Raw genomic sequence first — 15,737 nt, 5'->3', positions numbered from 1 at the left:
AACATCCAACACAGGACCTGAGAGATGCATCTGGCCCTTCAGGGCCTCTCTTTAATGAGAGAGGTACAACAGTGTGTGATGTGTGATGGTTTGGGGGCTGGTTTTTGACCAGTGGTGTTGGTGATCTTGTCAGAATTGGTATTCTCAGACTTTTGATTCAACATGCAATGCCATCTAAGCGTGTGATTGATGACAGCTTTATTTCTCAGCATGGCAGTGATCACAAACACACTACCAATGCATTCAAAGCATACCTGGACCTAATAACACACACACACTATCAACCATGAATTTTTGCCTCCACCTAGAAAAGAACAAAAGCCATCCAGGATTCAAAGGAAAGCTCTGAATGACCTTCGAGAAGCCTGGAGAACTGTTCCTGAAGACTACTTAAAGATATTATAAGAAAGCTTTCCAGAAAGAGTTCAGGCTGTGTTGAAGGATGAAGGTGATCATGCCAAATATTGACTTTCATTCTCATTAGGTTGTGTAAACTATATTTTTTCCTTATCTACTGTTCTTTCATTTATGTTTTCAGGTTTCAGTAAATCGCTGCACCTGTTTTCTATTTTTCCACAGATACGTGGGCTAATGAAAGTCTTAGGGGTGGCTCAAGACTTTTGCACAGTACTGTGTGTGCAAAAAACAAAAGACAAAAAAAGGGTTTTTTTGTCTGTTAATGACGTAGTAAAAAAAATAACCTACATGATGCCAGTACAACCAGTTAGGATGAACTCGTTTATTTTCCCTTACTGGCTTTTTGCTGAGAACGCTCGAGTTTTATTTTGTGCATCGTCGCCGGAAGTGCCCTGTTTAAATACGTTAACATGACACTGGTCCCAAGTAGAGTGCAGTGGCTGTGTTCCTGGAGACAGAGGAGGAGAAAGTGTCCGATTTTGGGGGGGTCTGCTTCGAAAATCACGTCTCACTTTGATCTTTCTTTTTTATGAAAGGAGAAGGAAACCCTTGAAGCTACTTCTGCAAGAACAGACAAACACAGGCTCAAGTGGTGGGACTGGATCTAGATCTGCATGGGTGACAGAAGCTCCTCTCACTGATCTGGATGTGTCAAAGAGGAGGGACGGTTTGTGCTGTGAGCTCCTTTTGAAATGACTCAAGTGTCGGGTGTGAACACAAGACAAGTGATCGAAGGAGGAAAATGATGTTTACAGGAGTCAGGCTGCGTTCATCTGATTTTATTCGTTGCTTTTAGGAAGTTTTTCCATCAAATCTCTCCGCCTTTCAGATAATCTAATTTGAAGCCATCCACCGCACCTCGGCGTGTCAGCTTCTTCGTTATCAAAGTTGATCTCAGCTTTAGAGATTTGTTGTAAAAACGAAAATTTGACTAGTCAAAGTGCCGTCATTCACTGTTTTGTAATCAATCTTAAGACATTTTTTAACAGATATTTATTTTCAAAAATTTATAAATATATAAATATATCTTTCTAACTGAGAGGTGAACATGGCGATCAACACGGATGCCAACTTCCAGAGATCCAGTTTGGGTGAGGGCGGAGGAGGCGCTCCGCCGCCAGACTTCCAGGAAACTGAGAAACTACTTGCAGTGACCACTGAGCCTGGAGGGAACCAGATGAACATGTCCACCTCCTTCACGGTCAACGTGGGCAGCGACAAGGGTCTGGAAGCCGAGGAGAACGGCCACGGCGTCTCCGTGAGATCGGGCTCCACCGGGCAGCTGGCCGCCTCCGCCCCTCTCTCCCCTTCCAAGGCGAGTCTGAGCCGCTCCTCCACCGGCAACGCAGTCCAGGAGACCCCGAAGCCCCGGGATTACCTCATCCTGGTCATCATCTCCTGCATTTGCCCCGTTTGGCCCATCAGCATCGTGGCACTGGTGTACTCCATCATGGTGAGCATCTTGTTGCCTCATCAAAAGTGTTAAAACCCCTAAATATGTTATTGCTGGTGCACATGATGGGACAGTGCTATTAGGCTAAGTAAATTAAGATCTTGGAACAAAAGAGGACTGGGTTCTTGAGATTCCATCACTGCTTCTTGCAGTTAAGGCTCACTTTATATTTGAGAATGCCCTTTACCTTTACAGCCTTTTGATATATGAAGGAAGCTTTTTTTTTTTTTAAGTATGGCTATTATCCCTAACTAAGAACCGCATTTGCGTTTGGGTGAATGGTTATATTAATTTTAGACAGAAAGACCATTTAGCAGAGCTTGGATGACAATTTATAAGAGTTTCTGACACTTTTACACTTAAAGGTTTTAAATTTTTGAATATATATATAAATAACAGAAGTGCAAATGTATGTGAAAAATTGACTTATACACACAGAACACTCAGTACCTCATTAACTTTCACTATTGCTGAGGCTTTAAATGAGCTCACGCTGGCTGCTTCCACTCAGCTGCCAGATGGTCTGCTTCAGAGGGGCTGATACTTGATGTATCCCTTCACAGGAAATTTAAGGGTGCAGCTAAGACACTAAAGCTACTTCAGTCAGATATAGATATGGCATTACAGAATTGTAAATAAAATGTTGTGTTTTTGCAGATAGACCATGTGGTCTTTGTATGGGCCGCATTCCAAAACGCAGCACATGTAACTGATCTGTGATGCTGAGGATGCACTTTCCTGCTGTCTCCCTCTGCAGTGAGGTCTGGAGCGAAGATGGTGGAGCTGTTGTTTGAGGCTCTGCTTTTTAGTATTGTTTTTTACACAATACTATGCCTATATCTCTCAAAGATACATCAGTACCAGTTTGTGCTGCACATATGAGCTTATAAAAGTGCATAATGCATAATGCAAAGAAAGATGTTTGTGTTTATTTAAAAATGGCATCATTCACATGATTTGTCTGGCAATCAGGACTGGGGGGGCAAAGTGACCATTTCAAAAAGCTTGGTATATTTAAATCACGTATGTAAATTTGCCTCCATGTGATATACACACACAACTTTTGAAATAAAGTAATACATAAACAGAACATAGTGTGAAGGTCAAAAATTTTATGTATGTATATATTCTTCTCTACCAATATGTTGAAACTGTATCAAATTCCTGCCTAAATTACCACAGCTATATTTACTATATTTTTACTCTTTTCCACATTTACAATAAAACATCTAAAATAAGAAAAAAGGCTTGTAAACTACAAATCGTATGTATATAGGCTCTTCAAGCTCTGTAACAGCCACAATAGAGCTTAGCAAAGTGTGTTGTTAGCCATAATATCTAATGTGTTCTGCATTGTAAGTGTAGAGAAAGGCAAACTGCTGTTCCTGAGCAGTACAGACACAAACAGCCTATGACGGACCTTTGCAGTAAGTATCTGGAACCATTCTAGCAGAACTCTTTTAGCGCCATCAGTCGTTTCAAGCCATTTGTGTTTTTCAGCGCACTTTACTTCTGACACTGTCCAGTAGCCAATTCTCAGATCTACAGAGAAACAAAGCAGAGGAAATGCAGTAAGCCATTAGTTCTGTAATATCACTCTTGCGGGGACTACACACCAAGGGGAATATCAGACGGTATCCACAAGACAGCCTGTACTTCCCTGAGCCATCATCACGAACCCACTGACATTCACAATTCGGTTGCTGGCTAATGGCATTGAGAGAGAAAGAGAGAGAGAGAGAGTGTGTGTGTGTGTGTGTGTGTGCGCGCGTGTGTGTGTGTGTGTGTGTGTGTGTGTGTGTGTGTGCGCGCGTGTGTGTGTGTGTGTGTGTGTGTGTGTGTGTGAGAGTGAGAGAGAGAGAGAGAGAAAGTGTGGCAGAGGGAGGTTTTCACAGAGGGCAGAAGAAAGAAAAGCGAAGGAGGAAGAAACTGGAGCTGGCCACTAACTCAATAGAAGGCGAGAGAAGTCAATTTAGTTTCTCTGCAGAGGGCAGATTGCAGCAGTTAGCCAGCTCAGTAGCAGCGATCAACATCCTCTCTCTTTCCTGGGGGGTAAGGAAAGGGGATATGGGCCTCCCAAAGAAGATCAAAACATCATTCGCTACAAGGGCAGATGGGCATGAGAGAGACAGCAAATAGCCATAAAGTAGTTCCTATCACTTGATTAGAAGAAGCTGAATCAGATAGCACAGTCAGATAAGTGCGAGTGAGTCAGAAAAGGAAAAACAGAGGTGTACAACGCTCGCTTGTGAGCAGATGAATCAAAAGTAATGTGGTTGATACCACACGATACAGCTTTGGAGTGCCAGATTAGTGCTAAGTGCCAATATTCGCTACTCATCATCCACTGTGAAATGGATATTGCTGGAAAGTCAGATAAAAAAAAGAGCAGCTTTTAAAATGGTATCAATGGGGAGGTGTCAGAGGAAGCTGAACAGACTTTAGAAATTCATTCACAGAAAGACAAAAAGATCAAAAAAGACCATCTTAAGGGGTAGCCTGATATGAAATGCCACAGTTGGTGGTCAGTTGCATTATTGATGAGCCTTTAGCTTCCAGTGATCTGGATTCAGACTTCATTTCATGCCAAGAGGGTTTGTGCTTAACAGTCGTGCTATTATGTAACATTAACTGTGCTGTGTGCTGTGTATTCAATTAAAACCTGATGTAAACCATATAGCTTTTGTTTTATAAGTATAGTACGCAATCAACATTTGTAGCTAAGCAATGGCTCAAAAATGGCTGTGTAATGTGATCAGAGTGATAAGCAGCAGTATCTGTGGCACTGTCCCGTAGCTCTAAGTGGCATTTAAGCCTGTTTCAGCTCATCGCTTTAGTTCTTCAGAAATACAGCTGTTTTTAGCCACAGATTCAAGCAACAAAGCTTTGACAAATCCACAGTATTCCAGCCTGTTCGACACAAAACTGAGCTGCAACAGACCCAAATATTTACCCCAGGAATCTTTCAAACCTCAAACAGAGCTGGAAAGAAACGCAAATATAGGAGTGGATACAAATATATCCAGCTGTTTTGTTTTTAGATCACACACCTGTCTCCAGCTCCAGCTTTAAATACAATCAAAACTCGTGTAATTGTCTGTGTCTAACTGTAAATGCAGACTTCAGTAGATTCTGCTATTATGCAAAACATAAACTATATCACAGAATTTAAGCAAATACACATTTTTGTGTATGTAGACAGTGCAAACATTAAATAAGATGTATATCCATCTTTTAATCGCTTAAACAGGTAAAAGTATCCATCTGTGTTGGTCCCATTTACCCTTGTAAAAGAGTCAGCATCTTTCCACACTGTAGATGGTGCATTGCTAACAGCAGGAACAGTTACATCCATCATCATCTCCCACTACTTTCAGCAGTAGGAGCACATAAAAGCCAACTTCCAGCTGGCTGCCGCCAAAGATCTCTGACAGATGCTTGGTGGGAAGGTCTTGCGGCTGGCAAACGCGGAAGATACGCAGTCAATTATGGTTACTGGAGAGGTTGGGGTAATAGGTTTTTACAGTGCGCACTAGCCTATCCCAGTAATGGGAATGCCCAAACTGCAGGAGCATTACTGCATGTGCTGCAGATTTGCCTGTAAAATATGGTCTCACAATGCTGCACTGGCGGGATGGCTTTGTTTGTGTGTGCATGTGTGTGTGTGTGTGTGTGTGTGTGTGTGTGTGTGTGTGTGTGTGTGTGTGTGTGTGTGTGTGTGTGTGTGTGTGTAGGTAAATGAGATCTTATTAGCAGTCAAGTGCTGCAGTCACCATCAGAGAGCATTTTACACTGTTCTTACCCAATGTGAGCTCATCAGAGTGTTACAGAGAAAAAAGAAAAGCCGTGTGCTACAACTCATTTATCATTTTAAATCAATGAATGCTACAATGTGATCATCCAATGAATAATAAAACCGAATGCATAGAAAGTCATGTTTTGAGTACAAGTATAGTACAGAGCACTTACCAGCGTAAGGGCCACTAGCTATATGAGTGGCTTATTTGATAATATAGGAGCTTTTAAAATCTTCAAATCCCACTACTCGATGATTTAATATTAAAATGAATGCATCTTCACTTGTTTTAATTATATAATATTGTGACATTTTATTTACAATATTGTACAGAAATCTTGAGCCACCCCTCTTTTCTTTCTATTTTGCCTCCAAAGAACAAGACTTTCTCGTATAATAGTTCTCCAGCCTTCCAGAAGGTCCAGAAGTTTCTTTAGCTGTTTTTCCATTCATTTTCATTCCAGTGCTTCTACCTCACTATATTCAGAGGAATGTTTTTGTTAGGCCACTTAACACTGACCTATGACTCATTCAAACATAAAAAGACATGATAAGTTAGGGGATGAACCAGTGTTGTCTCTACGCAAAGAACTGTATCTTCAGGCACTTTGTTACTAGCAGCCTGCTACAACACACATAAATTGTATTTTGAAGTGGAGGACAAAAGAATAAGAATCTTCAGAAGATAAAGTTATCTGAATGCCATGTCCTTAATAGGGGAAAAGATCCAGCCTGACAGGACCTGAGAGATGCATCTGGCCCTCCAGTTGATCTGAAGGCCCAGATGTTCACTGAAGACTCACGAGATGGTCTCAGTGGAAGGGACTGTCTTCTTCTGGCAAGAAGGCATTGTTAATGAAGGGATACTGGGACAAAAGGCTGAGGTATGCCAAATTGTACAAAAATTGGACTGAAAAATCAGTGGCAACAGTGGAGTGGAGTGGTGAATCCAAATGTGAAATCAGGATGTGCAGAAGAGGTCAGGAGAGAGATACGACAGTGAGTGTCTACAGCCATCTGTAAAACATGGTGGAGGTTCTGTCATGGTTTGGAGCTGCCTATCAGCCAGTGGTGTTGGAAATCTTGACAAAATTGATTACATTTAGTTTTATTTATATAAATGACAACAACTGTTGCCTCAAGGTGCTTAATTGATACAATTGTAAACACAGAGAACTGCCATCAGATGTTGATACCTAATGCAATACCATCTGCAAATCATCTGATTGGTGATAGCTTCAATTTTCAGCATGACAATGGTCGCAAACACTTCCAGTGCAGTAAAATCATACCTGGATAGAAAAACACACATTGGAACTCTATCAGTCATGGACTGACCTTCCCCTAGAGTCCCAACTGCAACACTACTGAAGCAGTGTGGGATCATCTCGACAGACAATGGAATAAAAGGCAGCCAACACCCAAATATTTTCAATGGACCTTCATATTGTCCTTATATATCGTATTTGCATGTGAGCTTACAAATGTTTCAGTAAAACATTACACGTATTCCTCATTTTATTAGCAAAATCTGGACAAATGCAACAGAAATCGCTTCAGCACATTAATTTGTGATTAACTACCTGCAAAAAAAAAGTTATAATAATGGCATTTGCACCAGCTTAAGCTGTGCATTCCCATATCTAAGTAACAGATGCTAAACTTACTTTTCATTGTGTGATTTGCATCACATTAGATAATGACAGCGGTGTAACTAGACAACTCTTTGCTTTAGAAATCTCACCTGTGGTGAAAGCGTTTCTTAGTGTTTGCCCTTTTTTAGTACAAATAGCCCATTTCTGTTTTGTTTTTGTAGTTGTATTGTATATCGATAAACTGTGTTTGGTTTAACAAACAGATTGCTAATAATAGCATACATTATCCCGATGATAGTGCACTGTGCTATGAACTAAACGATGAAACTTGACTCTGAGTTATTTAAATATGCCTGGCAGTGGTTCACTTATAAACGATCTGCCAATGGATAAAGGTTTATACTATGATGGTCTAGTCTTTAAAAGCATTAGCACTCTGTTAGTTTGTTTGAATTCACAAGCAAATATATAAACACAAGTAAAATCGTATGTAACCATCAGCTACAATGCATTTTCTAGAATAGGTATTGTGCCATCATAGCTCTGGAAGGTTTGATCATTTGGTCGCATGGGTGGTTTGAAATTTTAATGGACATTTTCTGTAAAAAGTCTAAAAGCCTTGCTAGCCGCTTCCGAGAGACTGCGATGTTCTTTATCCCTCACCGGACCAATGTGATTTAACTTAACATACCAAAACAAAAAACCCTGCAAAAGCCTCGTACAAATTCATTTGGGGATTAAAAATGTCTGTCACTACTAAATTATAAATGATTGTCATCTTTGAACTTAAAAAAAAAGTTAAGTAGAGTTTAAAAATAAAAAATTTAAGCAATGAAATGAATATAATCTAAAAGTTTTGAAAGATATAATGTATAAACCTGGAAATCGACAGATTTGCTCATAGAAGAAAACATCCTCTCACTGTACACTTCTGCGTTCCACCATGGCTGCTGTTGGTTCTCCATTATTAATGGCAAGTGAGAAAAGAAGCACTTACTGACTTACTACCACCCACACTTGTCTGCTGAACATTTGAACACATTAGAGAGAACGAGTGTGCGTGTGTGTGTACAAAGGTAGCACAATGAACACTACAATTAGGGTAGAATTTCCCATTCTGAAAACAAATATGACCCGTAGTCGTGCTGTGAATCAATACAGGCGTGATTCAGTGAAGCAAAGGGTGCCTCCCTTTCACTACACACAGATATTCACAAACACAAATGAAAACCTCTCGCAGGTCTCAAAGGTAACATCCAACAAGACTAGGTCCAAATGAGAGTGCTGACAATGCCTTCCTTTGTTTCTTTTTACTTTCTTATTATCATTATGCAAGTAAAATATCATCTTTTTAAATCACCTCCATTCTCCATTGATGGTTTCTCTCCAAGCTGGCCAAATAGGCTGTGTTTTCTGAAAGGGACTTCCATTGATTTAAGGTGCTGATGCTGCTTTTCTCTATGAGAAAAGATCAATACAGGCTCCAGCGGGACTTTGCACCATAGCTTCACATTGCAGTCCTCAGAGCAAGAAGATGGAGTGTGTCCCTGTGAAAGAGTGAGTGAGTGAGTGAGTGAGAGTTTTAAAAAAAAGTAATGTTTTTGTTTTACTGTCATGAGCCTGGATTGTGGGATGAGACATCGCATGTAGTAGATATTTACATTTGATCAAATTTGAATAAATCCTAGAAATAATCGTCCAGTTAAATAGTTTTTGTGATTACGTTTCTTACCATGCAGGATATAGGAGTACATTATATTAGGTGACTGTTTTAAAGCAATTGCATTATATTGAAATATCTTTGTTTTAATTGCGATGCAGCATCTGTCAAAAGTTGAGTTTGAGCCTTTTAGAATTAAAAATTGGGAGGCGTTTGTGAAGCTGCGATAAACTGTGTGAGCAAATCAGTCAGTAATTTAACCCCATAACGACTAGTGTATTATATTTGATACATACAGTTTTTGAGACTTCAACATTTCAGTGTGATTTTTTTTTTCCTAAAAAATACAAATATATTGGATAATACACTTTTAAGAAGTGCAGTGCATTTCATCTTTGCATCTACAACTAAGAAAAACATAATTTTCATAATTACCAGAGCTGTTAACTTAGAGCAGCTGTTTTGGCCCAATAAATTTGTTAAGCGCTGTGTATTTAATTTATTTCTCCTTTTTTTCCTGCATCTTTAATAATCCAAAACATTCATATTTCACCCATGCCTAGTACCACTTCCTCATCTTCTTAATATTGAGTTCATTATGTACTGGGCAGCTGAAATCCTTTATCATGCAAGAATGTGAAGACATTCTGCTTTGAAAGTATATCATGAGCTCGGTTGTTGTTATTATTTCCCAAACATCAGGCATTATTAAAAGAAGAGATGAATGCCATATTTAAAAGTAGTTTTCCACTCTACCCTAAGGTTGCACTGTCCCAAACCCACGTGCACTAGTGCACAGTAGTATCTTACTACCAGACTGACTGGAGGCAGAGCATCTCACGGGAGTGAGACGATGGAGTAACAAGTTAGTAATCAGGGGAAATACTCTGTAATTCAATCTGAATTTGAGGCAGTTCCCACCTAACCCCCAACACTCTATTTCTTCAGTATTCAGTGACTGAATGAAGCAAGAAAACAGAGACACCATAGCATGATTTCAAACTAAATTGTGAGGGTAATGTGAAATTAAGAATAGTGGATTACTTCCTGAAATTCTCTTATGAAACATGAAGTTCTCAATCGCTGCTAAACTCAGGTGTAGGCAGGTTTCATTGCTGCAGTCACACATGGACTGAGTCATGATCCTTCTTCTACCTGGAAATCACCTCTTACTTTTAATTCTGATTAAAATGGTTTTAATTTCAGTCAGTGTTAATTATATTTGTTTTATTAACACTTTCATACACACAATGCCGTTTATATTTAAAGCATTTGAACTTTCATATGTAAAATGGGGAAAAATCTTTTGAGGAATATGATAGTGTAGTTAAACTGTCAAACTGATGAATTTCTTTGTTTTGTTTTTGTTTTTTAACTTTTCATATTTTTATATCTGTAACTCCAACCTGTGTAGAGCTTATATGTATTTTAGTCTTCGGACAGTAGGGCAGCACTTTCTTTCTTCTAATACCAGATAAGTTTTGGTGAGAGTTCCAATTTCTGTTTTATCACCTCTGCTTTGAAAAGACTCATCCTGGACACTTGCTGAAGTATTTAAACACCATCTGCATTCAGGTTGATCAGGTTGTTTAGTTGCTCTAGTGCTCAAGTGAAACTTGTTAAGTTATAGAGCAAATACTTGGAGTGATATATGTAAACTATAGGCAAAACACACACATGATGAAATTTTGTTTTATGACTAAATAAATGAAAAACAGCAACATAAGATTTTTTATTTGACGTGTGCATGTACATGCTGCAATACAGTGAAGAGCAGTGTTCCTTTGTGTGGATTCCCTTTCACAAAATAAAAACATACACTGTTAAAAAACCCTGCCAATCCAATGAAAAGCCTGAGACATCAGTAACGGGAGATTTGATCTTTGGGGTGACTCACATAAAAGCAATGCAGAAGGCTGAGAATTCCCATCCATCACACCTTTCACACATACGCATGAATCACTCTGTCTCCGTATCTGCAGTGTACAAGCAAAGCAATATACGTTCAGCATTAAAATGATATACAACCCCTTCATACTGCTGCACTCACCGACTCCATCCAATTGGCTCTGCAAGTCACATTCTTCCATCAGTCCCAATCTGCCGGCATGAGATTTGCCCGTTTACAGTTGAAATAAATTACTCTCTGCATTTCACAAGTCAACATTACTGTGCTGCATGTTTATCAATTTCTTTTTAAAATAAGTATTGATTAACTATATGATAAATATTTTAAAGTGTAACTCTTGAAGAGCTGCTTCAGTATTTTCCTCCGGCGAGGAACTTCATCATTTGTCCAGTAAAGCCACGATCCCTTCTCTGTCAAAACCATCACAGCTTTGCCTCTAACATTGTTTCCAAAGCACTGTGAGATGTCACTCTGACATAATCATTTCTAACCCTGTCCATCATGGTCTCTTTGTCAGTGCCACAGCAGGTCTTACTACCATCTTGTAAACTTTCCCTTTGACTTTTGATACTCTTTACATTTTCATCTTTCCACCTGTCACTTTCTCATTCACACACACGTATTCTGTTTGCTACTACTGACTTTCATTCCTTTTCTCTCCAGAGCATACCTCCACCTGTCCAGGCTCCACAGAGTCCACAGAGACCCCTGCCTGCTTTCCTTTGGCTTTGCCACCTCTCTTTTTTATATTATTAGCCTCCAGTACTCTGTGCACTTCATTCATCTTCCTGACTATCCCACTGTTTCTTCACTAACCTTTGAGTGTTTTCTTGCACTTCCTCTTTCCACCACCAAGTCTCTTTGTCCTGTGTCGTCTGCCCAGAAGATACCCCAAACACCAGTAACTTTTCCCCACCACCCAGAGCTTGTCTCAACTCACTTCTACTTGTTTTTGGTGTCCAAAGTCATTCTACAGACTACCATCTGATGCTGCCTAACTACATTGTCCCCATGAAAACTTTTGAGGGTTAGACTTTTCAAAGAGCCACAGGTTAGAGTGTGAATAATTATTGGTACACCTCAGCGCTTCAGTGTATATGCCGAAAGAAAAACCAGCTCTGGAGAACATACGGGTGTTTTATGTTTTCAGTGTAAAATATGTACTAATCTGGACATTTTTCAAGAACTTTTCACATTTGTTTCACCCATAAGTGGGAAAAGCATTGCACTTTAGTACATAAGCTCAGTGAGCAATGGTGTATATGTATCTTGAATTTCACACCTTACACTCAATGTGTGTGAAGACTTGTGTATGTTCGTGAGTTAATAAAGTTTTTTTTTAATCACCTATTTCTTTTTTTAAATGTTAAATCACATTACACCAGATCAGCAAAATCCATTGATGAGCCTGACTGATCCAGGATGATTAGTTCAGTAGTTTCAGGGTGTTCAGAATTGATAATAGTCAAACAATTTGGAGTTCTTCAGGTGCAGGTGCAATAACTCAGGTTTTGGGGCAGTCACAAAGTCTTCGTGCTGCTTGGTCTTATGGTTTTTCCTACACAAACTGGAAAAATAAAGAAATTAGAGGAAGAACTGGATTAATTACAAATAATACTTTATAGGGTTCCTGCTACATCACTGTTTGCATCTCTAGCTTTATCCAAGAACTCATAAATATGTAGATGAAAATCTCCACCCTAAGTGTATCCTTGGTTTGGCTGGTTCGACAGATCTTCCTAAAAATGTTTGGTCTACTACCTAATATATTAAATTTGTTTAATAGTCTTGCTGCTTTTGTGTGTCCTCAGTCCAGAAACAGTCTCCAGGCGGGGGACATAGACGGGGCCAAGAGGCTGGGTAAACTGGCTCGTCTGCTCAGTATCGTCTCCATTGTCTTGGGCGTGGTCATGATCACAGTCTACGTCTCAGTTTCAGGTACATTCATTGAATCGAGCAGGACAAATTTTTGAGGAGAGTGATGTTATCATGATGGTGTCCAGTGTGCTGCACCGAGATTTAGATTGAGGTTTAAAGTGTAGCTGTAGGAGGAACTATCTACTCAGAAGGGCAGTCCAAGAAACATCTGCCAAGGCAGCTCACTCTCTCAGCAGAGTGTTCCTGGTAACTCATTTTGTTTACTTTGTTCTTTTTAAACATACGTTAAGAAGTTTGTAGTGCAGTAAAAATGAGATAAGAGTAGCATGACAGATGTTTACATTGATTACATTATTGTCATTTTGACTTTTATATCAATCTTGAAGGAGAGGTCAGAAGTCAAACGCTAAAACTTTTAAATTCTTGTAAGGCTTTTTGTCAATTTTCAACCAATAAATCATTAAGTTGACCTTGAAGATAAGGCCCCTCTACACTCAAAGTTTTATCAAAATCAGAATCCAAAATTTTTCAAGCGATCTTGTTTACAGACAGAAAGAATGACATGCTTCAGATGTGTTTCCTGTTTTCAACTTTGCCAACATCTGTGTGTGTGTTAAATTTACTTTTGCTGCAATCATAAGTGTGTGACATACTTCTTCTCTTTCCCTTTTTTACAGTTTCCAAATGAACTCGCAAGAGATGATCTTTCAGCAAGTAAACAAATGAAAAACACCATTCAGAGATGCATGTATTAGAATCTGGTTAGCATTTGCTTGACAAAAATAATGAAAATCCTGATGTAAATCTGTCAGGTTAAAACAGAGGAGGAAGAAAATGCAGATTTGTTTGTGGTCAGAAGGAATCCCGTGTGTTTCCCAGTGTGGAACATGGACTTCTCTCAATGAAGACAATAATCTGTGTATGAGGAGAGAGCGACTTTCTCTGTATGAGATGGAGCTTCTTTCGAAAAATGGATTTGGGGTTTGGTCTCCAAACTTTGGACAGCTGCATATAATCCTCATATATTCCTCATCGAATCTTTTGCATTCAAAGCATATACGGTTACAAATATATTTGAAATGTGGATAGAAAAAAATTACATATATACATTGTATATGTACATTTTATATAATGTTTGTATGCCAAGCGGTGCTGGGTTTGCTAAGGCTGTCATAGTGGCTGCTTTGTCAGTACCTGGATGCTCAGTGGAAACTCAAAGGTTTGTGAAAGTGGGCAGGGGACATAATTGTTTTTATTTATTATAATTTTTCATTGAAAACAAAAAAAAAACAAGACCAAGTGCATGCCTGAATGTAGATCACCGAACCTCTGCCTTCATTTTGACTGTTATTTCCATGTTTCTTACCTTTTCCAGGAGTCTGAGAGACTAGCAGGTTTGCACATGTGAGACTGTTTTGTGTACATCTAATTATTTACCACAAAACATGACTTAGTCTCAGCTACACCTTCAGGTGTTGTTTCTCCTCACCATATTCCCTTATAATTAATTTTACGTGTGTGCGTGCACGCGTGCGTGTGCACGTGTGTTTGCTGCCTTTCTACACCATTGGCATTGTTATACAACGACTGTTAAATGTCACTGATTGTTTCACTGAATGTTTTTTCCAGCTTGTTGTATTGGTATAAAATGTATTTATATAGGAAAATATATATGCAATATGTACGCATGCTATGGGCCAAACAGGCTGACACAAACTTCTTTTTTTTTTTTAACAACGAGCGGGTCTATAAGTTTAACTTAGTAACAATGAAAAGCATTTAAACAAAAAACACAAGCATTCTGTAAAGTTCAAGCCTGACATATTGTCTGTATTCATAATTTTATCGAAGAGATGCAGATTATTGTTCTGCCTGTGGATACACATAACAAGTATGTTACAGTGACATGTACCAGGCTTGTGAGCAGAGATAAAATTCAGTAACACTATGTTGCATTATTCAGATCATTTGGATAGATTTTGGGGGCAATAATGTTATTTGGATGGCGGGGTTAATTTACATTTTGTATCATTTTCATTTTGATAAGTTACAGTGCTTGTTTTCACTTGCTCATACAGTTCAAACAAGTGAAACCTTATAGCTATATTATGCTGCTAAAGTGATACTACCAAGTCCTCAACATCATCAGTGAAAGGATGTACAACTGCTAACTGTCGAGTTAACAGACTTTCAAGTCTCCGTTCATACTCGTGGTTGTGCAAAAAGTCACTTTAGCAAAACATCCGAAAGCAGCAAAATCCAAAGATGCCCTACTGTTTACTTAGTGCAGGCGACAGCCCTGCTGTTTTTCTTACATCTACATTTTTCATCTGGAACAATTGGCGAGCAGAAGCCAACTGTCAGTAAAACAGTTCAAACTTTTCCACTTCATTTCCGTGTATTAATGTGTTTCCTTTCCAGTATATTGTATGTGCCAGTTCACCTCTCTGTGGTGTACATTTTGCATGTCAGGAATAAACATTACCATGCATGGTCCAAGTTGTGCCTTCTCATGGTAACTTCCAATTCACAAGGAATTGTGTTGACCACAGCCATGCTAGCAACTTTCTGAGTCTGTAGTCTATAGATAGCATGTTGTTTCAAATAAATGTAAATATTCCAATAATTATATCAATAAAAACACCAACATGTTGATCGCAACGGCGATCGTGGCTCAAGAGTTGGCAGTTCGTCTTGTAATCGGAAGGTTGCCGGTTCGAGCCCCGGCTCGGACAGTCTCGGTCGTTGTGTCCTTGGGCAAGACACTTCACCCATTGCCTACTGGAGGTGGTCAGAGGACCCGGTGGCGCCAGTGTCCGTTAGCCTCGCCTCTGTCAGTGCACCCCAGGGCAGCTGTGGCTACAATGTAGCTTGCCATCACCAGTGTGTGAATGACTGAATGTAGTGTAAAGCACTTTGGGGTCCTTAGGGACTAAGTAAAGCGCTATACAAATACAGGCCATTTGTCACTTAGACCTTTATGGGTCAGACCCCAGTTTGCCTACATGGTGAGGACCACAGGAGGTGTT

General features: G+C 39.4%; 1 protein-coding gene across 1 annotated transcript; it reads left to right on the top strand.

Moving 5' to 3' along the window:
- Nucleotides 1–770: 770 nt before the first annotated feature.
- Nucleotides 771–15,207, top strand: trarg1a (trafficking regulator of GLUT4 (SLC2A4) 1a). Its single transcript, XM_040009556.1, has 3 exons — nucleotides 771–1,870; nucleotides 12,642–12,768; nucleotides 13,386–15,207. Exons 1-3 carry the CDS (start codon nucleotides 1,466–1,468, stop codon nucleotides 13,394–13,396), a joined length of 543 nt encoding a protein of 180 aa, XP_039865490.1. The 5' UTR covers nucleotides 771–1,465; the 3' UTR covers nucleotides 13,397–15,207.
- The last annotated feature ends 530 nt before the right edge of the window (nucleotides 15,208–15,737 follow it).

This window comes from Simochromis diagramma, unplaced genomic scaffold, assembly GCF_900408965.1.
Source record: "Simochromis diagramma unplaced genomic scaffold, fSimDia1.1 OVJJ01000344.1, whole genome shotgun sequence".
Lineage (NCBI taxonomy): Eukaryota > Metazoa > Chordata > Actinopteri > Cichliformes > Cichlidae > Simochromis > Simochromis diagramma.
This window is presented reverse-complemented; position numbering and strand designations above follow the sequence as displayed.

Coding starts and splice junctions, on each gene's coding strand:
- trarg1a (XM_040009556.1), top strand. CDS start 1,466: ATGGCGATCAACACGGATGCCAACTTCCAGAGATCCAGTTTGGGTGAG. Junction 1,871..12,641: donor CACTGGTGTACTCCATCATG/GTGAGCATCTTG, acceptor GTGTGTCCTCAG/TCCAGAAACAGTCTCCAGGC.